At 45.9% G+C, this 27,377-nt stretch overlaps 1 protein-coding gene across 3 annotated transcripts; it reads left to right on the top strand.

Annotated features, from left to right (window-relative positions):
* The first annotated feature begins 144 nt into the window (after nucleotides 1–144).
* Nucleotides 145–27,377, top strand: SUGP1 (SURP and G-patch domain containing 1). 3 transcript variants are annotated; one of them, XM_075902821.2, is made up of 14 exons: nucleotides 145–340; nucleotides 1,847–2,018; nucleotides 3,051–3,154; nucleotides 3,453–3,677; nucleotides 5,105–5,228; nucleotides 6,534–6,637; nucleotides 8,480–8,603; nucleotides 11,864–12,162; nucleotides 18,565–18,671; nucleotides 20,716–20,893; nucleotides 21,242–21,348; nucleotides 22,891–23,036; nucleotides 25,077–25,206; nucleotides 26,227–27,377. In XM_075902821.2, exons 1-14 carry the CDS (start codon nucleotides 316–318, stop codon nucleotides 26,251–26,253), a joined length of 1,872 nt encoding a protein of 623 aa, XP_075758936.2. In that variant the 5' UTR covers nucleotides 145–315; the 3' UTR covers nucleotides 26,254–27,377. The 3 variants fall into 3 exon arrangements, with proteins under 3 accessions (XP_075758936.2, XP_075758937.2, XP_075758935.2); XM_075902822.2 differs by having other exon boundaries at nucleotides 3,450–3,677; nucleotides 8,492–8,603; XM_075902820.2 differs by having other exon boundaries at nucleotides 148–340; nucleotides 3,450–3,677.

Genomic DNA, 27,377 nt, shown 5'->3' with positions numbered 1-27,377 from the left:
AAATCGCGCGAGAGCGCCGCGCGCCACACGGGACTGCCCACGCGCCGTCTCCTGGGAGTCGTAGTCCCTCTCTTCAGCCCTGCCCGCGGCGGAGGGGGCGGGGAGAGGGAAGCGAATCCGGCCGTGGGGTCGACGGGTGACATCTTGGGCCACACCCCGAAGCGAAGTGGCCTGGAAGCCTTCCGAATTCCCCGCCTCGCCCCTCCGGCATGTCGGACTACAACTCCCAGGCGCCTTCGCGGCGCGGTAGCCCCGCCCCCTTCCCGACCCATAAGCCCAGGTAGCCGCGCTGCATTATGGGATAGGGATAGCAAAATGGACAACTCTCGGGATGCTCCAGGTACCGCTTCGGCCTCCGCCACCGGGCTCCCGTCGCCCCCTTCTCTGGGGCCCCTCTCGGGCCACGCCCCCTCAGGCGCGTCACTCCCCGCCCTCCGGGCTCGAGCGCAGGAGCCGCCCCCGCAGACCCGGCCTCTCAGCCGTGGGGGGGAGGGGCTGGAGGTGCGGGGGGGGGGGGTGCTGGGTGCCTCCTAGCCCAGCCCTAGGAGTGACCCCCCCCCGGTAGATCAGCCCCCCCCCCCCCCGCCACTCCAGGCGTCCCTGCGCGCCGTGTAGGCTCACGCACACAGCGGGGGAAGGGCTTTCTCCAGGCGCGTGGTCAGTTCATCTCCGAAAAGGCAGGCGCTAGGTGGATGGAATAGTTCTTCTGGTCACCTGGTTGCATCTCCCAGTGGGGCATTAGGTTGCCTTGACTATGTTCTCTCACCTCCAAAAAGATATTTTGGCCTTGGAAAGGGTTCAGAAAAGGGCAACTAAAATGATGAGGGGTTTGGAACGGGTCCCAGATGAGGAGAGGTTAAAGCGACTGGGACTTTTCAGTTTAGAAAAGAGGAGACTGAGGGGGGATAGGATAGAGGTCTATAAAATCATGAGTGGTGTGGAGAGGGCGAATAAAGAAAAGTTATTTGTTCGTTCCCATAATAGAAGAACTAGAGGACACCAAATGAAGTTAATGGGTAGCAGGTTTAAAACTAATAAAAGAAAGTTCTTCTTCACACAGCGTGTAGTCAACCTGTGGAACTCCTTGCCAGAGGAGGCTGTGAAGGCTAGGACTATAACAGAGTTTACAGAGAAGCTAGATAATTTCATGGAGGTTAGGTCCATAAAAGGCTATTAGCAAGGGGATTGAAATGGTGTCCCTGGCCTCTATTTGTCAGAGGCTGGAGAGAGATGGCAGGAGACAAATTGCTTGATCATTGTCTTTGGTCCACCCTCTCTGGGGCACCTGGTGCTGTCCACTGTGGGCAGACAGGCTACTGGGCTAGATGGACCTTTGGTCTGACCCAGTACGGCCGTTCTTATGTTCTACAGGATGTGAATTTTTTCACAGCCCTGGGCAGTGTTGTTAGGTAGAACTAAGTTTTACCTGCAGAAGCACTCTGTGATAGTAATTAAAGGACTTACCAAATGCCCCCTGCTCAGATGATCTAAAAGTAAACAATAGAGTGGAACATGGCTTCTTTGCTTTCTCTCACCTGGCCCTCCAGTTACAAGTAGAACCCTGCAAATCTGTGAACCCCTTTAGATCAGTAGGTATCCACATCTATGGATATCTGTGAGTTGTTTTTGCAGATATGGATTCAGATACAAATTGTGTATCTAAAACCCTGCAAGTTTGCAGATATCTGCTATGAATCCCTGAGTATCTGCATCTGATCATTTTTTACAGATGTAGATACCAGTTTTGTATCCATACATGGCTCCCTTTATAAGTACTCTAATAATTTCCTAGATGTCACAAAGGGAAGAGAAGACTGTTAATTTTGATCCCACTTTGCTTCTCCAGGAAAAGCGAGCCGATGGTTTGGTGTTACACCATCTAAATCTGTGAAGATGAACATGAATATTCTTCATCAAGAGGAACTGATAGCACAAAAGAAGAAAGAAATTGAGGCCAAAATGGAGCAGCAAGCAAAACAGAATCACCTAGTCAGCCAACACCCCCCTCGCTTTTATGAGTATGTATGAATCATGGGGATTTATCACTTTAATTTTGTTTCAGAAACCACTGCATACATGATTGTGATTTTTTAAAATTAGAACAATTAAACATCATCTTGTGCTAGGCAGTTTTCAGTATCTTCTCTCCTTTCTAAAGTATTGTCCATTGCTGAACAGGTAGCAACAACCATTAAACACGATTATTGCTAGCAGAATTCTAGTGTTTTCCCTTGGGCTTTCTGCCTGATACTTGTGTAAACTTTGTTATGGTAACTACTATGGTGGTAGTCTCTAGCTTGGTTTGGTTAGTGTAGTTCTCTTAACTAGTGTTTTCCCATGCTGCTCAGGGAAATGATACAGAAACTGCTAGTAGCAACCTTGTTTTAGTAGATTGGGGAGTGAACTAGATGAGGTGTACAGATTACTTCATAATAAGCACATTCTGTGGCTGTGGAGCTTTAGAAAATTTAGAATAAATGACTTGTCAACTTCCTGTTCCAATCTGTTAAGTAGGATGACTAATACCTAACATTAATTAGTACCTAATGTTTTGAGACTGCTGTGAGATCAGGAAGTATTGTTTATTCCTAAAACAAGTACAGGCAGTCCCCGGGTTACGTACAAGATAGGGACTGTAGGTTTGTTCTTAAGTTGAATTTGTATGTAAGTCGGAACTGGTACATATTGTAGGGGAAACTCTAGCCAAACATTTCTCCAGAGCTCAGTTTTATTCTCCCACACCTCACTTCCCTCAGTCCTTTATTCTCAAGCTGAGGTGTCTGCTGAGAAAAGCTGCTCCGTGTCTCCCTAGTCTGCTGGGGAGGGGCGCTAGCTTTGCGTCTCCCTGGTCTGCTGGGGGGAAGCAGCTAGTGCGGGGTTGCCTCACCCCGTTTGTAAGTAGGGATCTGATGTAAGTCGGATCCATGTAACCTGGGGACTGCCTGTAGCCTATTTCCACCTTGAGAGATTAGCAATTACTGCCACTTTATTTCGTTCTGAGCTACAAAGAAGGACATTAAGCATCTAATCTCTTCTTTTTTTCTATTTAGAGATGAAAGTGGTGAAAATGAAGCCTCTGTTTCCAACAAGTTTGCCAATGATGGCAGCTTTCTCCAGCAGTTTCTTAAGCTGCAGAAAGAAAAATCAAGTACTGGTAAGTTGACTCTTGAGCAACAGAAGGGCCTCCTTCTCCTTCATAACACAAGCAGCATGGTTGCTGCTATAAAGGAGTAGTTACATTAAAGAGTCAGATGTTAGTGCAAACTGCTAACATTTCAGTATTTAAAGAAATCAATAGAAGTGGTCCCTCTAAACTGAGATTAAAATGACTTGGTAAGGTTGAATGTGGTATGGAAGGTTGCATTGCTACCATTGTTTTACCTGCTATGTGGATAAACAAAGATCTTTTGTTTATGGATACAGATTTTTTTCCTTTCTTCTTTTCTAAGAAGCTTCTCCAAGTTCTGCCAACATTTCTGCAAACACCTCTTCCTCAAGCACTGGCAAGAAACCCATCCTCATCGGGAAACGTCACAGCTTGGCCACGAGCAGCATGTTGAACCAAGTGAAGAATTACTCCCATTCCAAACAGATGCCAGTTGCTAACCGCCTAAGTGTGTTTCAGTCGCCAGATGATGATGATGAGGAGGATTATGAACAGTGGTTGGAAATCAAAAGTAAGTTGTGTCTTATTAAACTGAAGTTCACCTCTTATTTATTTTGCATGTAGATTCAGGCAGGTTATCAGTAAGGGCGTAGATGGGAAATGGAGCTTGTTTTTGTGCTTCCTCGGTCGTCTACTTAGTCTTTCTTATGGGAAAGAATTATTGCTTGATGATTTCTTATGGGCTTTGATTTGGTAGCTCTCAGCCCAGATTCCAGTGAGCAGATGTCTGCACTGAAAAATATAAACACTAGAATTGGCATTGATTGGCCCCCTTGTAGCCAGCTTCATGGCGGGGGCTGAGGATTGAATTGCTGGACCATAGAGAGTGAATGGCCCCCTCATCCTTCCTCCAGTTTGGGGCTGATACATAATGGTTAGCCAGTGTGGGGGAAGCTCCTCCTACCGTTGCCTGTGCTGTGGATAGAGGACTCTCATCTACCAGGCTAGCAAACCAACAGTCTTCACCATTACAAAATACCCTGAGGAGTAGGGAGGGGCTTCATGTCATGTGATCAAATACATTGTGACATGATCTTCAAGATGCATTTAAAAGGCTGCTTGCTATACGAGATCAGCCTTTTTGCTATTTCAGCAGAAACTTTAGCAAAATCTCAGGAAGACCTGCACATAACCGGGTAAAAACCAAGACAGTATTAAACAGCCATACAACAACCGGAAAACAAATGTTGGTGACCGATTGACTAATGGGATTGGTACTAGGATATGGAGCCTTTTGGTTTTTAGTCTTTGGGTCATATCTAGTCTAGGTCAGTGCTAACATGTCTGTTACTGTCTGTAGCAGTTCATTGGCCTATCTGGAATTTGTTTGGTCTCTGTCTAGTTGCCAATGAACATGTGTCCTCGCTTGGGCTTCCTTTGACACTTGAGATGAATTGGTCCCTTGTTGGCAGTCTCGGTAGAGAAGCCAAAGGGTAACTTCACTCCCTTCTGGTAGTGGTCCCTCCTGGGTAAGAGTAAGGCATGCTGGCAGGTGCAGCGTGAGGAAGCATACGCTCCCACTGCCCAGACTGTGTCTGGTATGTGGATAAAGAGTGACTCTCAGGAGCTGAAATCCACGATCCTTCGTGTACAATACATTCTTTTTAAAAACAGCCACATTGTCCCCATCCCTTTGTGTGTTAGACTTGTTAGTTGCTAATTACATCACAAATTGCAATTGAACCCTAAATTTAGGGGAAACCAGATCTTATATTTTTCTCTCAGAAAAGGTTCTAGTCAGATCATTCCTTCCCACCGGGAGGGTAAAGTCTGAGAGTAACTCATATTTGTAACTTGTACAGCTGTGGAAGACTGGCTCCCCATTTCATCCTTTTTCTCCTCATCCCCATCCCACTCTTGTCTACCGCTGTGGTTCTTAGAAGTAATGTGCCTCTTGGGTGTGTGAGTTGAACCCCAGTACTGACAGCCTGCTTAAAGTTTTACCCCCAGAGGATGCAGAGACCCGGAAAGTGGTGGAAAAGCTGGCTAGGTTCGTAGCCGAAGGGGGACCAGAATTAGAAAAGCTCGCTATGGAAGACTACAAGGATAATCCAGCATTTTCGTAAGTTTAGGGGTCCCTTCATTTGCTAATGCAGCATATAGTATCTGTGTGAAGAACTCAGGACCTGCATGCATAGAGTGGGGGCTTAGTCAACTTCTGGGAGGCTGGATCTTTATCACTTCCTTGAGATGTTCTCACAAAGAACCATAAAAATATTCTGCCTCTGGAAATCCTATCCCCACAGATTTCAAAGCATTTCACAAACGCCAGTCAGTTGTGTCTTTGCTATTTCCTTTGAGGTAGCTGAGTGTTATTGACCTGGGGAAACCGAGGTATTGAGAGGAGATGGCATTCTGGAGGACACATAGCAAATCTGTACCAGTTAGGAGAACCTGACCCGATTCAGTGCTTTTCTGGTCTAATGGATAAGAGTACCGGGCTGGGAATCAGGAAGTGACAGGTTCTCTCCTCTCTTTCATTGAAAAATGGGGCCAATATCACTTACCTTCTTAGAATGCTGTGCCATTTATGGGTATAAAGTGTTACATGCCAGGGGTACTCAACCTCCTCTTTCCAAGGACCCCCTCCCCGCAGCATGCTATAGGAACTCCACAGCACACGTGTGCCCCGATAACTGGTTTTCTGCATACAAAAGCCCGGGCCGGCATTAGGCATAGTAAGTTGGTCAATTGCCTGGGTGCCGCCGCCCCCCCCCGCCCCCCATCACCACACACACAAAGTAACATTGCTCAGGCTTTGACTTCATCCCTGGCTGGCAGGGCTCAGAGCCCTGGACTTCGGCACCATGCTGTGGGGCTTAGCATTTCTAGCCTGGCCCAGTGAGTCTAACACTGGCTCTTCTTGGTGGATTTTCCTGAAAGCTGCTTGCAGCCCCTGCTGGAGTCCAGGACCCCTTGTTTTGAACCATGGCAGGGCTTTTTTTGTAAACAAGAAAGGTGCTGGTACTAGGGTTGCCGAGCCTCCTCCCGCCCCCCTCCCCCCCCCAATAAAAAAGGGTTGTGGAAAACTTGTTGAGGGGGAAAAAAAAGGTTGGGGCCAAAATGGGTTGCAGGCCCTTTAATTGCCACGTGTCCCGAGCGTAAGTGCTCCCTGGGCCAGCTGGGGGCTTTGCTGGAGAAAAGCAAGTACTCCCGAGAAAAGGTGATGGTACGTCATAACAGTGCATACCCTTACAAAAAAAAACACTGAGCCATGTTATAGGTGATACAATTTAAAAATTGTATAATTTATGGTATTTTTCAGACTAGTTTATTTTATGACTGTTGTCTAGTTTTTTGCGCTAATAGAAACATTAACAGGTCAAAGCATGCTTTATTTGCTTTTTTCTCTTTCCGACCACTCCAGATTTTTACATGATAAGAACAGCAGGGAATTCCTCTACTACAGAAAGAAAATAGCAGAGGTGAAAAAAGAGAATCAGACTTCACAGACAACCTCTTGTCAGAAAGGTAAATGAGGGGCTCTGGAGCGCAACCTGTCAGTGATGCAATGAAGATCGTAAAGTCTTGGTCAGTTCTCTCTCTAACTACTTGTTAGACACTTTAAGAAACGATCCAAGTGGAATATGCAGCAACTTTAGTCTTGCTGTTGGTCTCTTGCTGGCTATAAATAAAGCTGTCACAAAGGGAGTCATATGGCATTTCTGATGCCACTAGACTCATTTCCTGAGTCCATAAGCAAGCCTGTTCTTATGAGATCTCCATGCATGAAAGTCCCACTGAAATGAGCACACGGTCCAACACGCTGAGAGCTTGCAGGATTGCTTCCTGTGGAGGAAGAGTCTCCTACTGTTTCCCAAACATCTTCAAGAAAGTGAGCTAGAGGATGATTCTGCATTGTTTCGTCCTGAAAATGACATTCCAACTCTGAAAAACAATAGATTTAGAACTTGTCTTGCTTCTCAGGTACTCTTGTTTGCTTTGTAATTCCACTCTACGTGGGTCAAAATGGAAACCAGGTCTGAGTTTCTTTGATATTTGTTCCCCTGTTTCTGCTGCTTTTATTCCCCATTGAAAACCATTATGTTCTGCTTGCAGCATAATTCCATAGCCAACAGATGGGCTCTTACAAACTGGGAATTGTGGCTTTAAGCGGAAAAGCAGCCGGAGCAGATGATCTGCCAAAGAATTAATGTCCTGAGCAGTGAAATGCAAAATGTTAAATCTTTTGTGAGGGAGGAGAGGTGTGGTGAGCCAAGTATAACTTCAGGATCAAGAACATCTTGCTTTTAATCCAGCCTCAGGCACAGAATTCCTGCGTGGCCATGGCAAAGCACTTAACCTCTTGTCTCCATTTCTTCAGCTGTAAAAAAAGGGATTAATTCTGTTACCAGTGCAGAGTGTTGAAGATACATGAGTTAACACTTACACAGTAGCAATGATTTGTATAGAGTTTTTTAGGACCATGGCACTTTGAAAACATCAATTAATGAATCCTTGCAGCACCCTAATAGCTAAGTTGTATTGTCCGCACTTTGCGGATGGGATATTGATGCAAGGAAATGTTACAATGTGCCCATGCCCCAACAGCAAGTCAGGTCACCTGGACACTTACTCCTGTGCTGTAACCATTAAACCATGTGGCCATTGTGCTCTGAAGATGGAACGTACCACGTGAGGCAGTTGTATGTAAATAAAATGTTTGATTGTTTATAAAGGGGACTTGCTTTGACCATATTCTCGGTCAGAGCTTTCTCTGTACCACTGGACTACAGTAGCTCCCTCCTCCAGGTAAGAGTGGGGGCAAGGCTGTGTGGAGCACTGCTTTCCCCTGTGCCCCGACTGGCCCGCAGAAGCATGAGGAGAGTAACACAAACCATTCTCTCTCCATTGCTGACCTGCCACCCTCTTCTCTGAGGGCTGCAATCCGTGACTTCAGAGTGGGGCCCTTAACTCGAGAGAACCACAGTGCAGCTAGCTTTCTGCTATGGGCAAATCCCCAGTACAGGAGGATGAAGCTAGCTGCCTCCTAGGTGTGGGAGACAAATATGGGTGTTTGGAAGGGGAAAGCTGCCTTGTATATTACCATATTTCTACCTACCCCGTGGCATACAGAAAATCGGAGCATGAAAGTCCCGGCCATTCCCCTGAATACAGAGCCTCCATGCTAGCTGATACTTCTCCGCTTACCCAGTGATATGAACTCTTGACCTTTTTGACTGTGTTTCTGTATGTTGTTCTTAAAAATAAACCCTCCTCTTGCCCTTATTCCACTCTTGGGGTTCGTAAAACAGATAGGCTTTTGACTGTTGGGTGTGTGAGTTGGGCCCAGTATTGACAGCCTGCTTAAAGTTTCACCCCCAGAGGATGAAGAGACCAAGAACTTTGCGGAGAAGCTGGCCAGGTTCATAGCAGACGGGGGTCCAGAGGTGGAAGCTATCGCCTTGCAGAACAATCGGGAGAACCATGCTTTCAGGTACAGGAAGAAGCCTGCAGCTGGCTTTGCGTGGGGTTTGGTTTGGTTTGTTTGGCAGGGCTGACTGGGGACAAACCTCTGTGAGAAAATTTAGAATGCAAACAGAGGAATGATTATATTGTAAAGGAGGGTAGAGAGCCCCGGAGTTCTACTTCCCAATCCCTGCTGCAGCCACTTACCGTCACCTTTCTGCATGTTAATGGGGTTTAATTGTCTTGAAATATGATCTTTGCTTTTTGCTGTTTCCACTTTGCCAGACAGTGCTTCGCCTTGTGCATTCACTTCTACATTCACTTGTGCATTCACTTGTGCTTCTGTTTCATGTTTCCCTCTGTGCATGGACACTTCCTCAGTATGTTACCCTCTGCTCGTTCGCCTTAGTCCGACGGCTCCTTCAGTGCCTGCTGCAAACGAATCCATATTTATTATTTTATCTTTTTTTATATTAAATAATATAGAAATGGAGCCAGGTGTTGGCCTCACCTGATTACTTTGTGTATGTTGTATCCCTTTTCACTCCCGTTAGTCTGTGTTTTGTTGTCATTGGCCTTGATCCTCCAGGGAACTCCGCGTTGGTTCAGAATACGCTCTGCATGGAGAACCGTGCTGCAGGATTGTAAATGTTAGCTGTTGGCAGTATCTTCTTTCTGCATTTGTTCAGCACATTATAGGAGCACCTAAAACATACTAGAAATAATTTAAAATAATGGACACTGCTTTGTTCTGGGTAGATCGCCCCTTTTCCAGTGCTTGGAGTGCAACGCAGCTGTCTGAAGCTCTTCAGAGAGGGCTGGTCAGGATTTACTGCCAAGGCATCCTCCCAGGTGTCTGGCTCTGATGATAACCAGAAGGCTGCTTGCATGTGTGCTCGGCGATGTGTGCCATGGAGACTAGTGCATTTATTCTCCACAGCAGACCCCAAGAGAGCCCCCAAAGACCACAAACCAGATAAGGATCGAAGGTGCCAGGCCAGGTTTATTGTAGAGCGAAGTACAGTCATAGTTGTCAGTAGACTCTACTGAACCACTACCTTTATGTACTTGCCAAAATGGAATGACTTGATCAGTGGGAGGTCCCGCTGCCCGCTAGGTCATTCAAAGACTGTCTTCCCATGACACCACCTTATATACAGGTACAGCAAGTCACACCTCGCTCTCACGTATCTGGTAACCTCTGATGTTGTCAGGTTACCACTCTCTGACACTACTTAGGTACCACCCATCACCCTGTACCTCGTGGTTTGATTAGATCATCTCTATCCATCATGTGTCCTTTTAGACCCTTTCCTGAACTTGAGTCTGCATCTTGAGGAGTGGGTACCAAGGTCTTTTTTAATGAGCTAGTAATATTATGTGCTTTCCACTTATGACCAGTACCAATGACAGTTCTACACCTGGGCCTATTACCAGTTAGTGTTTTGCACTCTCAGCCCTGTTAGTGCCAAGTTCTGTGAGCTGGGGCCTGCCTCTTGCTCAGAGCTTATCTTTGCTTTGTTAGCCATGTTTTGTCCATTGTTGGCTAGGCCTCAAACTAGACCTGTGCTACATGGGCTTATGTTTTAGGCCCTCATCTTGCTACACTGTCATTCTACTTATTTCCTGCTACAGGAGTTTCCTATAGCAGACCAATCCTAGAACCCAAATCCCAACCCAAGGCTGTCACTTCCGAGCAGAAAATGCTCTAAACAGACAGGCAGGCGTTGGGTTACTTCTGACTTCCCTAACTGTGTGTTTGCTTCCTCCCTTCCATGGCGATGCGCCAGTATCGACGCTAATCCTTTACACCTTTCCTTTCAGCTCCCTTTCACCATGACCGCCGTCTGGTGCTGATATTCACTGCCGCTTTGTAGGGCACCTTAACTCAATTCCCGGAAGGGCCCCTCTTTCGAAATTTTTTCATCAGTGTATCTGATAGGCCCCATTCCTTAAAGTTCCCTCCGCTCCCCTTTAAAACTGCCTAGCTTTTCTTGTAACTCAAGCAGCTGATTGTTTCTGCCACTACAAAGGGTTACGGTGTGTTCCCTGGGAGTGAAGCTAGACTCCCCAGTTTAATTAGCCTGTTCCCACTTGAAATCTTGGCATTCTACTCGCTGCCAGGCCGCCCTCTGGGAACCCATCCCAGGTGTTGAATAGCATATCAGACAATCATACTAGGGCTGCTTTGTCATTTAACTCCCTTAAAGCCCTGCTGAGAATCCCATCTGGGCCTGCTGAGTGGAATTTAACGTCTTCTCTTCCATCGAGTTATTTCATGTATTGGTCATGAGGGGTCCAATCCTGCACTCCACTCTCTACCTGAAACAATGCCCACTTAAGCTTTGGCCGAGTTAGGGAGTGCAAGATTGCACTTCAGTGAATTTTAATAAAGCAGAGATACAAGTGTGTATGTGCTTGTGTAGAATCACACAGTTATAGCGTGGAAAGGACCTACAATTGAACTGCCAAAACACAACCGTCTCCTGATGAGAGGGAGGATCAATAGCAAACTGATCCTCTGAAGAGTGAGGGATGGGGAGGTTTTGAAGGGAGTCAGGGTTTTATGTTAAAACTGTGTAAATTGAAAAGAGGTTGGGGGAAGCGGTGGATGGATTTGTGACAAATCTGTGTGTGTCTAATCTGTGTGGCTGTTAGATTGCAGACTCTTCATAGTCCTCTGGCAGAGATTGAAATAGGATTTTCCCTCCCCTCAAAAGGGGAAGACATTATTTTTGCACGAGGTTACAACCTGTGGCAATGAACTCTTTTGTGTGGGGTGGAGATCATAAGGTGGTTCTTATGATGTTGTCTGGTGATCTGAGTACTTGAGTGGGAGTGTGCTCTAACTGGTAGTCTGTTTCTCTTTAGTAAGGTGAAGAAGTGTGTCTTCTGAACTGGAACAGGCCTTATGGAGTAGTGATGTGGGCTAGGGAGGACTTTTTGTTTCCACAGATGACGTGAACTTATAAAAGCTTCAGATATCTAACCAGAGCAACCACCTTGGTACTTCTCTGTATTTCTGTGGTACTGTAACCATTAGCCATGGTGCATTTACAAACAGGAGGAAAAGTCCCTGTCCCAAGGGGCTCAGGATCTAACTTGCATCGCAGGTGATGAGGCAGCAGAGGGGAGAGAAGTGTCCAGGGATGAAGTGGAGGATGTGGGTTTAGAGGAGGGGGGAGGTATTTCGAAGCACATGTGGGAAGGAGAGTTCCTGGCCAGTCAATGTTTAGACCTGTTGCTGAAATGAAGTTGCGCACACACTTTTTTTTTTTTAAACTCTAGGTTTTTATATGAGCCAAACAGCAAAGGCTACAAATATTACCGGCAGAAGCTGGAGGAGTTCCGTAAGGCCAAGACCAGCTCCATAGGGATGCCTTTTGTGCCAGAAACCAATCTGAAACACAAGAGCGTTACTGAGGCCACACCATCGTCATCCACTCCAGCTGCCTCTAAACAGCCGGCTGCAGCTGCTCCTAAAAAGAAGAGGAAGAGCAGATGGGGGCCGGAAGAGGAAAAGGTTGACTTGCCTCCACCAGAGCTTGCCCAACAGGAGCTGAACTCTTCTCCCTCCCCTTTGTCAGGTCTGTATTTGGGGTTGATAGGATTCCCCTCCACCCCCAACTTGGGGTCTCTCCTAACTCAGTTGGCTTGGTAAACAGGATACCCTACAATTCTATCTCTTGCTGTAATCTCCCCAGTCAGCAACCTTCTATCTCTTAGTTCCGTTTAGCAGCTGACTCTCCCATGTGCAAATTCAGATAAGCCTCCTTATCTCACTGACACTGGGGATTGGAATCTTATCATTTTCCAGCTATCTTTAAAACTCTGCTGAGCTGTAGCTCATTATAGCCCCAGCCTCCCTCCTATTTAGGGCTATTTCCCATCAGGAATAGAGACGGTCAGAAAACAAATGTTAGAGAATAAGCAGAGTTCATGCTTTATGGCAGTAACTTTAGGCAGTTCTTCTATTCTCTCTCTGAACGTGATGGGTCAGAAGAGTAACTATCTGAAGAAGTGGGTTTTGCCCACGAAAGCTCGTGATACCATCTACATGTTTTGTTAGTCTTTAAGGTGCTACTGAACTATTTTTGTTTTTTAAACGTGTGTTTTTCATAGTGCTAAGGCAGCTGCTTTCATTCTTCCAGACTACTGACCCCCCTCAAGAGTCTTGTGCACCCCCATGTTTCATCTCACTGAAACTTACAAAATCATGCCTACAAATACAGAAGTGCCACACCATATTACTGAAAAATTGTTGACTTTCTTATTTTATCATATAATTATGAAATAAATCAATTGGCACATAAATACTGTACTTGAGTTTTAGTGTACAGTATTCAGAGCAGTGTAAACACATCATTGTCTTAGATTGTACTAACTTCAATAATGCTTTTTATGTAGCCTGTTGTAAAACAAGGCAAATATCTAGATGAGTTGATGTACTATTGGAAGACCTCTGGAAGCCCCCAGGAATGTATATACCCCTCATTGAGAATCGCTATGCTTAAGGATACAAGCAAAACCGACTGTTTCCTATTTTTGCCTCGTCATTAATAACATTGGATGCATTGTGATGTCAGCTGATGGCTTCAGGAATAGAGGTGGTCAGGTGTTCTTCATCAAAATGTTTTGATGAAAAATATTGTTTCCATTGAAATCTAAATTGGGGGGAAATGTTGATTTCAACAAAAAATTCCTGGGAATGGGGGATATTTTGAACCAAAATATGTTTCATTTTGGAAAACTTCATTCAGAACTTTATTTTATGGAGTGTTTTATTTTTACATTATTTTAAGACCTGAGTAGTAGTTAAATATTTTATTTTTAAAATCACAAAGGGCAGCTGCTGCTTAGCACTTGTTGAAAGATCTTTTCTAAATCCGTGTCTCCTGCTTGTGATGTAATGAGAGTTTTTAGCACTGATACAGTTTAAAATTAAAACAAATCTTGAAATGTTGAAACTTCCTACAAAATGGGAACTTTGAGATTCAACCAGCTGTGTCTGGAGAAGAAGGGAGAGACCAGGAGAAATGTATCACTGGTGTGATCTTATAGTCTCTTACCAAAAAAAAAAAAAAGGAGAGAGACAGACAGAAATCTCACTCCACTCCACATCTCCACTCATTTTATATTTCTGGAGTTCTTTCCTTCAGAAAGAACTGGGAAGAAGGGATAGCTCAGTGGCTTGAACATTGGACTGCTAAATCCAGGATTGTGAGCTCAATCCTTGAAGGGGGCATTTAGAGGTCTGGGGAAAATCTGTCAGGGATGGTACTTGGTCCTGCTGTGAGGGCAGGGGACTGGACTTGATGACCTCTCAAGGTCCCTTCCAGTTCTATGAGATGGCATATCTCCATATTATTATTATTAATGTAATGGCTCTTACAGTTGCAGCAGGGCTGGTGTATAAAAGCCAAGCTACATGGGTTGTCAGTGTTCCCTGTAAACTCTGCTTTAGGCTGGCTACCCTGGAGAGTTTCAGATGCTGTCAGTTGATTAGAAGAACACTCACAGCTGGTAGCATATGTTTCTACTGGTGGTGCACATCGGCATATCATTGGTGTCACAACAAAATTTATTTCACACAAATGAAAAAATTAGAGGGAACATTGGTTTTCATGCCTTAGTTTATTTTAATACTTTTTTAAAAAGTTAATAAGCCAAAGCCAGGCTAGATGCTATCATCATAAAGTGAATTCCTGCCTTACATATTATGCTGCACTTGGATTCTGATGGAGTCTTACAGCTACACATTCCTTTGTGTCTTCCTGCTAAAATCTCCACTTGCTTTTTCCTTTGACCTCCATGTTAGCTCCCTCTTTATTGGACAGGTGGCATGCTAACTGTTCATGCTCACTTTCCGCAGGGTGCTGTCAAGTTTAAAAAAAGGACAGCAAGCAACCAGCTAGTCAACGGAAATGGATTGTTAAGGTTCTGCTAAACACTTTCCCTGCAGAGCATTATTGGTTCAGATGGAATAATCCTCTTCTAGAATTCCCATCTTTAACATGACAGATGACTAGAATAGCAAATTATAGTCATGGCCCTGCTGGAGTTAGAGCCACAAAATGTGCTTTGGATTGTTCTTTTCCATGCCTCTTCCAGCCCCATCTTGTTAGTAAATGTTGCCAATTTGGAGCATTGGACAGTTAGGCTAGGACTGCTTATTATTTTTCATTCATTTTCTGTCAGTTTTAAATCAGTATCACGTAGAGAGGTGAGTGTAGTTGGGTCCTTTGGGCTGGAAACAATGCTCTTTTTACATATATGGATGTTCAGACATTTAGTGGCATGTTTACTGTAGTGAGTGGTGTCTTGAAAATGCCAATTAATAGCATCCCCATTCTAAAGTTTTGGAACTATAGGAGAATTTGAGTGTTGCCTGGGCATTCCTGATCACTTTGGATTGGGGTGGGGCACTGCTGTGGCTCTGTTTAGTTGTAATTAGTATTCTCTTCAGAATATTGAGCCAAAAGTCAAGTAGCTAATGGCTCTTTGGCTGGAGCGTGATTGCACTTGTTGTGAAAGGAAGGAGGCCTCATCAGAAATGGGGATGGGGTAAACTTTCCACTAGTCTTCTGCTAGATGTTGCAAATACAAATCGCACCATTAACCCTGCTGCAGCCAAAGCTAATGTTTTTTGCAAGACATGCTTTTCCTAGGAAGAATGCTGCTCTTTGTCCCAGGTTGAGGAGCAGTTCCTCATTGTTTGCATGGCACTAGCGTGCTCAGGATGATTCAAGTGCCATGATCTGGTTTTATGTAAGTGTGCTGACTTTTTTTTGCACAAGTTGCCCAGGCAACTGGCTTGGCTTTGTTCTACAGCAGTTTTCCCACCTGCCGCAAAGACTCTCTTCCTTTGGTCAACTTTGAAAGGAAGTTGGGAAGTTGGCACTAGGAAGAGGGGGGTAATTAGACTGGGTGCGCAGAGCTAAACACCCACTATAGTCTCTCGGTGCGTCTACACTGTACCGTTATTTCGAGATAATGCGAGTATCTACACAGCCATTTTGAAATAACGGACTGCTTATTCCAAAATCTGCAAACCTCATTCTCTGAGGAATAACGCCTCTTCTGAAATAGCTATTTTGAAATAAGGGGTGTGTAGATGCTCCACTGCTGCTATTTCGAAATAGCCCCTCAGCAGGGACTCTCTTAAGTTATTTCTTCCCAGTGTCTCCTGGGGCTCTAAATCGAGATAACACGTCTACATTAGGGAAACCTGCCTTGGACTAATTTTGAGGCTTCCCTGCAGTGTAGACGTGCTATTTCGAAATAAGCTATTTCGGAGTAACTATTCTGGAATATCGTATTTGAACTGCAGACTTTCCCGTGAAGACTATACAGATTTCTTCAGCAAGTCTTTCTTTGGCCACATAGTTCCTTGAGAGCAGGGCTGACCCTGTGTTTGGCGCTGCCACAGATGTGTCCCAGTCTCTCATGTGACATTTTGAGCCTGATTCTCCTCTCACCAGTCGTCCGGCAGTGACTATTCCTCATTCTCACTGAGTGTACAGAAGAGAAGACTCAGGTGTTCTATTTACAGGACCTCTGCCCAGTGTTCCTTGTAAGCTGCGCTTTTGTGCGGCCACTGAGGAGCGAGTCAAATGCCCCCCAGCTGATTAGCAGATGGCCCACAGCTAGATTTCTGTTGGTGGTGTACATATATTGGTGCACATAAAATTATTCTGCACATGGATGGGAACATTGCCTCTGTCCAATAATTTTATATGTCTGGTTTTTTGTTTTGTATTATTTCACTGGGAACTGAGGGCATACTGTGCACTTCTCAGGGCCTGGCATCAGCAAGTGTATCTCTGACTCTCTCAGAAAATCTCTTGCTATCTCTCTGCTGAGCTCCATAGACATAGGTTGTAGACTGATTATGTGTGTATCCCAGTACTCTCAGCCATATGAGCATGTGCGGGACTGCTTTCTGCTTTTGTTTGGAGGCAGCAGCTAAGAAAGCCACTTTCCAGATCCTGACATGCTTGGCAGAAAGCGTATGGGGAAAGGAGCCAAGCGCTTTGCTCAGTTGCCCTGAGTGAGGGAATTGGAGAGAAATGACCCTTGGGACCTAATTACCATCTGCACAGACATTTGGTGTCATGAACAATGATCCTATTATTATCAGGCTTCATAATTAATTGCTAGTGAATAATTAATGAAGCATCATTTAGCCATACCCTGGGCTCACATTAAAACTGAGGTTCTTGCAGCCACTAGGATATAATCCTCCCCTCTGCATTGCAAAAACATAATGTACTTTCAAGTGCAGGCTTTGTGTGAGGGGCTTTTTTTTTAATCCGTTAAATATTTTAATGGCAACTTTTAGATGTTTCAGATGGGAGCTGCCAGCCCCGTTAGTTAGAAATGGACTAGTCTTGCAAGCTGCTGTTCATTGTAAATCTCAACTTCACCGCATCAGGAATGTTTGGGTTTTTTATTGCTGCAGAAATATTTTCTTAAAGCGAGGAGACGATGCAATTGTAAAATGCTCCTGTGAGTGCATAGCACTGCATAGCCATTCAGAATCCACTTCGCCCTGCCCTGCTGAGCTTAAAACCTAATTGTAGGGCCTTTCCAATACGACGTCAGGGAAAAGCGTTCCAAAACAGGAGCTAGTGTAGCCGAACCCGGATACACCAATGGAAATATCAAGTTGAAATTTTAAATGTCTCCTCTTTGAAGGCAGGCGGTCTGATGTCTTTGGTAGCCCCCTCCCTTCTGTAGCTGAGAGAGTAAATACGTGATAGTGAGTGGTAAATTTCCAAAAGAAGTGTGATCATTTATCATTCTGAATGATAGGTGGCTATTCACATATATGGGTGCATCTACACTGCTCAATTATTTCGAAAAAATGGACGGCTTATTCTGACTCCTGTGAATCTCAGTCTACGAGGAATAACGTCTATTCCAAAATAGCTATATCGAAATAAGGCGTGTGTAGATGCTCCACTGCTGCTATTTCGAAATATCCCCTCACCAGGGACACTCTTAAGTTATTCCTCCCCAGTGTCTCCTGGGTCTCTAAATCAAGGTAGCATGTCTACATTAGGGAAGCCTGCCTTAGGTTAATTTTGAGGCTTCCCTGCAGTGTAGACGGGCTATTTCAAAACAAGCTATTCCGAAATAGCTTATTTCAAAATAAGCATGCAGTGTAGACATACCCATAGTAAACACAGTACAGTTACTGCAGAGATGAGATGAGTAATACACTGATAGGCCAAAATCTCTTGGGCACTTAGTGCTGTATAATTAAATACCAAAGGAGGCAGTTGCCCTGGGGTCCAGTGGTATAAAGGGGCCCCGGGGCTCTCAGCCACTAGTACTGCAGCAGTGGCTGGAGCCCTGAGCCCTTTAAATTGCCGCTGGGTCACCATGTGGCATGCTGCAGGTGATGCTAAGTGCTGGGGGGGACGGGGACGGGTGAAGAGTGCACTCTGAGAAGCACTCCAGGCAGTGCTCAAGTCTGGCTGTGCCCCTTCTGCCCAACACCCCGCCCCTTCCAGGTGTGCAGAGCTGGCCTCCCTTTCCCCCAACACCTTCCCTAGGGGCCCATCAAAACTGTCAGCCCTTGAATACCAGTTTCTTCGTGGTATTGAGATTTGTAAAGGAACTTAGTGAGAAGAAATCAGCCTAAATTAAGGGAGGGTAATTGTAGACTGCCTGGAGGATAGACTTCCTACCAGTGTGGCCTCCAAGACTGGAATGGTTTCCTGAGGGAAGCTGGGGAATATCTGAGACTAGAGAAGAACAAAGCCCTAGAGAAAAGCAATGTAGGGACCAGGTCTGAGTTGGCCAGGATGTGGAGTATGGCTCTAATGAGTCTTTCTTCTGGGAGTCTGTAAGTTCTACTGGGAGTTTTTCTGCAGCTTAGCACCTTAGTGTTAGAGTTGTGAAACAGGCTGTTGAGATATGGTTCTGTTGTCCTGAACAGCTGGCTCAGTTTTTTGAAAACCTTTAACCTCTGCTTATTTCAGTTCAGGACCTCAAGGGTCTTGGTTATGAGAAAGGGAAACCGGTTGGACTTGTGGGTGTGACTGAGCTCTCTGATGCCCAGAAGAAACAGCTGAAGGAGCAGCAGGAGGTAATGTGATGAAATGATTTGTAAGCTAATTTGTGCTCCAATACATTGCATTGCAACGTGGTTGGGCTAAGGGAAGAAACATGGGTGGAGGTAGACAACGGAGATTTCCCCAGGGGTTGAACAGACAAACCCTCTTAGATTCATATTGGATTCTTAAGTATCAGATCTTGCTTTGGTCAGCAGAAATGTATACAGAACATAGAGGGAATTGAGCAAAATCCAGCCAAGCCATCTCCCCACTAAACAAAAAAATGTTCTGCCTGTGAGCTCATCTTTCCTCTCACATGCTGTCCATATGGGACTTGATTCTTCTTCCCTCTAAAGCCCACTGACCGTACTAGGGCTGTAAAACCTCAGTTAAAAAGGTAACGGGGTAACTAACCACTAAGCTCTTCAGTATAAAGCTTAAATAAGCTTCATTCTGCAGAACCCGCAGTGAAACCTCCAAGTAGCAGGGCTGCTATCCCTGCTCCCAGGGAGGCGGCTTCACTGTGGGCTCTACAGCCAGCTTCCCCGAGCAGGGCAGCTGCCCCTGTTGGCTCCACTCTCCCGCAGAGCTGGCTGCTGGGCAGAGTTTAAGCGAAAAGCATCAGCTTGTTGGTTAACCACTTAAACTCTAACATCCCTAGTCTGTGCAGCTTGTGGTGTCACTTCTCTTCCCTGCTGAAATTTGTGTTTCTGTAAATCAGAGGATCATAACTGGCCACTGTGGGGATCCTGAGGGCTGCATTTAAACTATAAACCACATCAAAAGGATCACCTGGCAGCTGTCTGTATTGTTAATATGTGGGTGCAGCTCTCAAAGGTGCCAGCAGGTGATGCTCCTATTTGACCAATGAAACAATAGACTGTTTGATTCAGCATTGCCTGCTGGAATTTGTGGTCTTCTTGGCTGGCATTTCTGTCTCCTAGATAAGGCAACCACATGCTATATTTTGGGCCCTACGAAATGCATAGCCGTGAAAAACAGACCCTGAGATCTGATATTTGTGGGTTTTCACCCTGTCCCACACTGATTTCACAGAAGAGACTGTAGAGTTTCTCAGATTGGGAGTCCTGATCTAAACAGAAGTGGGAGGGGATCACAGGGTTACCTTTCTTCTGCCCTGCTTTCAGAGCTGTGCCTGTTAGCCAAGTGCCCAGCTCTGAAGGCAGCATGCTGCCAGGAGCAGTGCGGAAGTAATGCTAGTAGTACCAAAACCTCCCACCTCCTTACAGTACCGTATTTTAGCGAATATAACCCACGGGTTATATTTGTTTTTACAAACCCCGCACCCCCCTGCGGGGTATACTCGGGTGTGGGGTATATATATATATATTTTTTTTTTTTATTCACCTGGTGGTGAGCACTCCCCCTCTGCACAGCCGCCAGCCTCCGGGCGGGGGAGCGCTCATCTCCCGGTTCCAGCGCAGGTACGCTCCTCCTTCCCCATCCTGCGGCTGCGCAGGAACTTAGGAATGAGCGCTCCCCCACCCGGAGGCTGGCGGCTGCGCAGCTGCAGGAAGGGGTGAGGGAGCACTCTCATTCCCCCGCCTGGAGGTTGTGTGGCCGCACGGGACCCAGGGGGTGAGTGCTCCCCCTCCCGGAGGGTGGCTAGTTCTCCCCCTCTCCCCAGACCTGTAGAAGCCCCCCGTCCCACAAACAGTTTGAAAAAAAGTCTTGTATACCCTGCGGCTTGTACTCGTGTGCGGGGTATACAAGAGTTTTTTTACTCAAACTGCAAAAACCGCGGGGTATATTCGGGTGCAGGGTATATTCGCTAAAAGACGGTAATCTTGCAATCCTTCCCCCTCCCCCCCAAAAAAACTACCTCCTTTTGGGTCAGGACCCCTACAATTACAGCCTTGTGAAATTTCATATTTCAATAGCTGAAATCATGACATTTACTATTTTTTAAATCCCATGATCGGGAAATTGACCAAAATGGGCCATGAATTTGATAGGCCCCTAGCTATGTTGTAGAATTAAGGGACCTCCTTGGGTACACTCTGCTGCCTACAGAATAGCTGCCTCCCTTAGCAGGCTACTGTTTTGCTTCCCTAGATGCAGCAGATGTACGACATGATCATGAAACACAAGCGAGCAATGCAGGAAATGCAGGTGATGTGGGAAAAGGCAGTTCAGCAGCATCAGCACGACTACGACAGTGATGAGGAGGTAGACAATGAACTGGGGACATGGGAACATCAGCTTCGGCGCATGGAAATGGACAAGACACGAGGTGTGTGGGAAAGTCTCAGCACTGGATTTTGTCTTATTCTGCTGCTGTGCTGAGACCGCCATAGAATGGAGTCTGAGGTCTTGTGGAAAGAGCTAGGAGTTGGAGTCAAGAGGTTCCCAGGTCTGCCACTGACTCTCAGGGTGCCCTTGGGCAAGTCATGTAACTTTTTGGTGCTTCAGTGGCCCCATCCATAGAATGGAAATAACACCCACATTACATGGGGTTATGAGGCTTAACGCTTTGTAAAGCACTTTGAGATCCTGAGGTAAAAGATGCTATAAAAGCAACTCTTTAAATTAATTACTGTGTGTTGTTTTTTTCCCCCCCTCCCCTCCATGTCTTGAGCAGAATGGGCCGAGCAGCTGACTCAGATGGGCAGAGGGAAGCATTTCATCGGAGACTTCCTGCCACCTGATGAGCTGGAGAAATTCATGGAGACATTCAAGGCACTAAAGGTGAAATGAGTGACGGTTTCCTGGAACTCACCAGCAAAAATCTGACCTACCTGGTAGTGCTGAGGGAAGAACTCAGTCATTTACCAGAATAGGCTGCCTGCAGCTCTGAGAGATGAACTAGCACAGCCTTGCAAGAGAGGTCTGAGGTGTTTTTTTGTGTTTGTTTTTTGGGGGGGGGGGTTGCGTTTTTTAGTATGTTAGGCCCATAAGACTCCTACACTTTGTCTGCACTTGTGCTGAACCTCTCGGTATTAGCCTTAGGACAGAGCCGGTGCCCTGACTGAGCACAGCTGTGCCATGCTGGTGTTCTTCCACCGCCGGAGCTGAAGGGGAGGGGGGGGCCCTCCATTCCCCAGGGAACTTGTCACTGTCAAAGGTGGGGAGCTGATCTGTTGTGATTCACTGGAAGCCTGAGTGACTGAGCAGCCTGTCAGCAAGGCGTGCGGGGCACACGGTGATGTTACACTGCAACAGACAAAGCTTTCAGACTTTGCCAACAGGTCTGCAGTTCCCATTTCAGAGCGGGATAAGCAATTGTTAATACCAGGTAGGGCAAACTGGAATTTTTATCCAGGCAAATGTAATAAAGCCGAAGTGTGAAACCTCTGACAAGCCTGTGCAGAGCCCTTGGCTCCTGCCAGCTCTTAGTGGTACAGCTTGCAGCTGGCATCCTTTGTAGTGTTCCTTTGTAGCCAGCACAAGAGATAGGGCCTGTAGTTCCCTGGATATCTCCTAAGAGCCATCTTTGGAGCCAGTCCAGTAAGCAGCTTTAAATCCAAAAGCCTAATATTTCTCCATTTAATCTCCCAGTTGCAGTCCCTGCACCTTGCAGATTACATTTTGGACTCTGGGTGGCTCTGCTGTGCTATCCTGCTAACCCATTTCCTCCCCTGTGGTGGACTAGCAATGCAATCCCAAGAAGTTTTGTTGAAGTTATTAACTGTTCCTGACTGCTTGCTAGGCCCCTGCTAATCTTCACTAGGGATGTTAAATGTTGGTTAATTGAATAATCAATTAACCTCGTGAATTCTTATCGGTTACTCAATTATTCTATAGTCCCCAGGGCCAGGGCCGGCAGCCAGTGCACTCCGGCCCCACTCCTGAGGATCCCCCTGCCACTCCTGTAATAGAGGCAGCAGCTTGGGGTGCCAGGTGGGAGCTGATCCGTGAGGGGAGCCAGTTTAAAAATCAGCTCCCTTCGCGGACCGGCTGCCTATCGCCCCGCGCTGCTGCCTCTAATAAAGAGGCAGCAATGCAAGGTGACAGCAGTCCCCGTTGGGGCTGGAGTCTGGGGGAGAGGAGGGTCTGAGCTCCCGGTCTTGGCACAAACTGAGCTGAGCTGCTGGCCAGCCTGCTAAAAATTTACTGGGGGGAGGGGAGAGGAAATGCCCTATAGCATTAACCGATAAGCTTTTGCTTTTGCTTATTGCTTAATCAACTACACTATAACATCCCTAATCTCCATGACCTGGTGCTTTCCCTGCTTCCCTCCTCCAGTGGAGTAATGCAGTGTAACTCATGTTGCCTTTTGTCACCCTGCAGGAAGGTCGCGAACCAGATTATTCTGAGTACAAGGAATTCAAACTGACTGTGGAGAATATAGGCTACCAAATGCTGATGAAGATGGGTTGGAAGGAGGGTGATGGGCTTGGCTCCGACGGACAGGGCATTAAAAATCCTGTCAGCAAGTAAGCAAAGTGATGTGCTTTTCCTTCTATTGGTTGTCCTTTTCTGTCGGGTAGGTGTTGATGCTCCCATCCTAGTTTGCTGGACGTAGCTGGAACGAATGTGGCTGGAGTTCATTATTTTGCGGGTGCATAGGGGACCTTTTGTAATAAAAATAACCTGAAGAGTTTTTTGGTTCCAGTTCTAGGTTTATGACTCTACACAGGATAGATGATCTGAGCATTGGCCTGGAGCGTCTAAATTCTAACCTTGACTCTCACGCTGCCATCCTTTTGAGATGGAGGCTCTGTTCCTCAGTTTCCCCATCTTTAAAATGGGGGGTAGTGCTTACTTGCCTCACAGGAGCTCTGTGAAGATTGATCAATGTTTGTAAAGTGCTATATGTGATCAAATACCCAGCACATGCCTTATGCAGCTGGAGGACTGAGGCAGACTTATGGGTTTCTGGTGTGCTGTGCACGGAAAGCGGTTGCCAGTAGATGGTACTGCTCCAACTGCTTTTGAAAGCCATGTCCGTACAAGCAGAAAGCTGTGCGTGTGCATGCCGTCCTTATGGACAGCAGTCTGTTTCCTCACTCAAGTGTTTTCAGGATAATAAAGAGTAATTGCATCCAAAATGGATCAGAATGACCAGCTGTTTGTGGTGTATGTTGGCCTATAGGGAACCTAAATATTGTTGATGAAAGCAATTAGGACTGTTTCCCATCCAGTGGGTCCTTTATAAACTACAGTTGTGCATATGTAGTGGAAAACACAGATGAAGTGTCTCTACAAAGCACTTCAGCTCCTTTCTCTCAGGAACATCTCTCTGAAGTGGTGACCCACTTAAACCGAGAGCTATGGGGAGAGATTATTGTATACAGAATAATGAAGCTTCTACTGCGCCTTTCCCAAATACGCTGCAGGGAACAATCCTGCACTGTGCAGTTCTGGACAAGATTTGATGTACTAGGCTCTGCCATCTCTGATGCTTGTGACCTGGAAAGGCGGGGGAGCTGTCTGATACACAGGGAACACTACAAGTTGAACCTCTCTGGTCCAGCAACCCCAGTACCTCACTGGCGCCGACCCAGAGAATTTGCCAAACCATGGGAGATCAGTATTGTCTAGCAGCATTCCCAATGCTTCCATTGTTTACTGGGCTCTTAGAAGACTTTTAGGGTTAAATTAGATCTACATAACAACACAGAGCACTAAGAGCCAGGACTGGTGGCTGTAAACAGACTTTATAGGACTGTGGGAAACTTGACTACACCAATAAGTGGACACCCGGCTAACTAAAATCATGCCAGACTATGGATGTTGCTGGACTAGAGAGGTTCAACCTGTACTGGTTTTTATCTTCCAGTAACTCCGTTTTGGGGGTATGAGGTAGGCACCTTCTTAAATAAGACTCCCTTTCTCAATATCCTAGCTCCAGATCATTGTATTTGGTCACATTGACTGCCAGAGACTAGTCAGCAGGTTAAGGGATTCTTCACTAGGGAGGACCCCAAAACATTGAGAGTTATCCCTGGAACAGCTCTAGTTAAACAAAGGGTTGATTATGCATGTATTTACTCTGCTGCTCCTCTCACTACTGCTTTGTGCGATATTTCCACCCAGTGGTGGGGTTTGCCATGTTGTAACAGCACTGTGCTGCTCTTAGGTCCAAATCAGCTACGCTCGTCTCCATGGCTACATCTAGACTACATCCCTTTTTCGTAAAAGGGATGTAAATTAGACACATCGCAATTGCTAATGAGGCGGGGATTTAAATCTCCCCCTGCTTCATTAGCATAAAAATGGCTGCCTCTTTTTTTTGGCATGGAGCTTTGTCGGAAAAAAGCGCCAGTCTAGACGCTGATCTTGCGGAAATTAAAGCCTTTTCTGAAAGATCCCTTATCCCTCTATGAAATAAGCAAAAGTAGCCCCTAGGTCTTGGTCTCTCTGCCCTTGTTTGAGGGAGCAGATCCTATGAGGTTCTTTGGATTAGCAGGAAGGTGATTATCTGTTAACATCTACCTAACAGGGAGGGGGTTGGTTTGTTTGTTTTTAAACAGGGGTACCACTGCAGTGGATGGCGCTGGATTTGGGATCGATCGTCCCGCAGAGCTGTCAAAGGAGGATGACGAGTATGAGGCATTCCGTAAAAGAATGATGTTGGCCTACAGGTTCCGACCCAACCCTTTGGTGAGATGACTCCTGACGCTTCAGTTGTGTCTCTTCCCGTATCTTGTAAGGAGAAAGAGTCTATTAGTGCTCAAAAATACTTGACCCTTATGGCACATCTTGCCTTGTGTAGAAATAAAGGGACATGGTATGGCCCTGTGTCTTCAAAGTGCTTCTCGAACACTGGGTAATGTTCACTCAGCACAGGGACTCCTGGACTTCGTTCTCCTTTGTCCTGCCTATTGTGCCACCATTTACACAGAATAAAGTGGTGTGAAACCATTACCAAATGGCACAGTATTGATGTAAATGACCACACAAGGGGCGGAGCCATGGAGAACCATGTCCCAAGAGTATATCCCCAGCTCTGCAACCTTGAGCAAATCACCTGCCTGGATTTGTTTCCCTACCTGTGAAAGATGCTGAGTCTAACCTACCCCTTTGCCTCAGGAGAGGGTGCGTCGAACGTGAGACTCGGTGTTCATAAAGCACTTACATTTGTACCTTTTTATCTGAGGATATTCCTAAATATCCCCACGAGTTCTGTTCCATTTTAATAGAGCAAATAAGCGTCATTTCCCTGTCACTGTTCCCTATCAGATCACCCTGGGAGATTTCCTTTCTGATTCTGTTCTTGTGTCGAATCAAATCATGAATAACACAACCCCCCTGATAGAAAGCTCTCCTTGCCTTTATTTTTCAACACAAAAGTTCCTGCATTTAGCTGGAAGCTGAATGTGTCCAGGATAAACGCTGCATACAAAAGAAGCCGATGGGTTGTCCTTGAATCCCAGCATGTTTTATGTTGATAGTCATTCTTCTCCCGGCAAAAAAAGCGTAGCAGTTTGCACCAGACTCTGCATGACGCCCACCTGGCCAATGCACATAGTATTGCATTCCATTTGCAATTTTCCAGAGGAAACTTCTGATGTTGACTCTTGAAACCTATTTCAGTGGAGTCCTCCGATTAGTAGTAAGCTCACATGCTCTGTTCAAGTTGCAATCTTAATTAATCTTCTGTTGTTGTCCCCTTTTCTGCAGAACAATCCGAGACGACCTTACTACTGATAGTGTTTTCAGGACAAAGTATTTTCAAAACCATTGTAATTTTACTGTGAAATGTTACAGAACTGCGTCATCTTTTTTTTTCCCGCAAATTTTGTAAAATCGATTAGTCACGATGACATCCTTCGCCCAGAACAAAGGCCTTGAAGCCCACTCACTGCACATTTGAGTGCCATGACAACTGCTTCGTAACAAAGGCCTGGGATGGTATTCAAAAAGGAGACCAGAGCAGGTGAGAATGGGGGTTTGTATATGGTGCCCTCTTGCACAGAAGAGTAGCGCCAAAGATATTAGTGGGAATAGTTCAGGGACTCCATTTGTTTATTGCGCAGTGCCATGTTACTTGCCAAGAAATACATTGCTTGTATTTTTTGCATCCACTCTTCAGATATGCTGCCATGGCTGTAGCTTTGTTAAAAATGTATGAGACAGGCCCCTTACCCCCAAAAGGTGAGTATCAGGTAGTTGATTAGCCTGTTCCCCTGACGATCTGACTTCAAACCTGTATTAAGTCACAAGTGGGAGGAGTCTGGCCTCCAGGTAAAAGTGCAAAACTGGTGCCTCTTTGTTTTCTCTCTGTTTGGTGCAAGACACAGTCTGGAGCAATGCACGAGGCGGCATTGTGTGGGATTGAGGCCAGCTGGGAAAACCTGCCCAATGCTAGTTCCATCAGTCCCTCACTTTCCTGAACACTAAATTCACATACAACCTTCAGCAAAACAAGAGGCCCCTGGATCCTTTCTGTGGATGTGGGTGGTAGAGAGCCAGGCCTCCAAACCCCAGTTACTAAAGGACAATGAATTTATATTGGTCTGTGACATACGGCTGCAAAGCAATTCTCCTCTGGCTGTAAACAAACCCGGCTGCCCCCCAGCTTTTTATCACAGACTGATCAGAACCAGTGGCCTTGCCACAGGGTTTTGTGGATGAAAATAAAGCTGCATGGTATCCTGTCAGAGCATCTCAAACTGTACGATCGATCCTCCCCCCCCTTGTTTGTTGTTTGCCCCTTCTCCCCTGCCAGGATACCAACATCTTGCCGTTTTAATGTGTGAGATTCACTTTTTTTGTTAACCCTTCTCAATGATGTAGAGTTAATGGCTTGGCTTTCAATAAAAAAAAACAAA

This window comes from Pelodiscus sinensis, chromosome 32 (assembly GCF_052426305.1).
Source record: "Pelodiscus sinensis isolate ZL-2025 chromosome 32, ASM5242630v1, whole genome shotgun sequence".
NCBI lineage: Eukaryota > Metazoa > Chordata > Testudines > Trionychidae > Pelodiscus > Pelodiscus sinensis.
Note: the sequence above shows the minus strand (reverse complement) of the source record. Positions and strands in the feature narration are given on the sequence as shown.

What these genes read in the sequence shown, in the direction of transcription:
- SUGP1 (XM_075902820.2), top strand. Translation starts at nt 316, where the DNA reads ATGGACAACTCTCGGGATGCTCCAG. An exon ending in CAACTCTCGGGATGCTCCAG is followed by an intron (nt 341 to 1,846) that starts GTACCGCTTCGG and finishes TTGCTTCTCCAG; the next exon opens with GAAAAGCGAGCCGATGGTTT. An exon ending in AAGGATAATCCAGCATTTTC is followed by an intron (nt 5,229 to 6,533) that starts GTAAGTTTAGGG and finishes CGACCACTCCAG; the next exon opens with ATTTTTACATGATAAGAACA.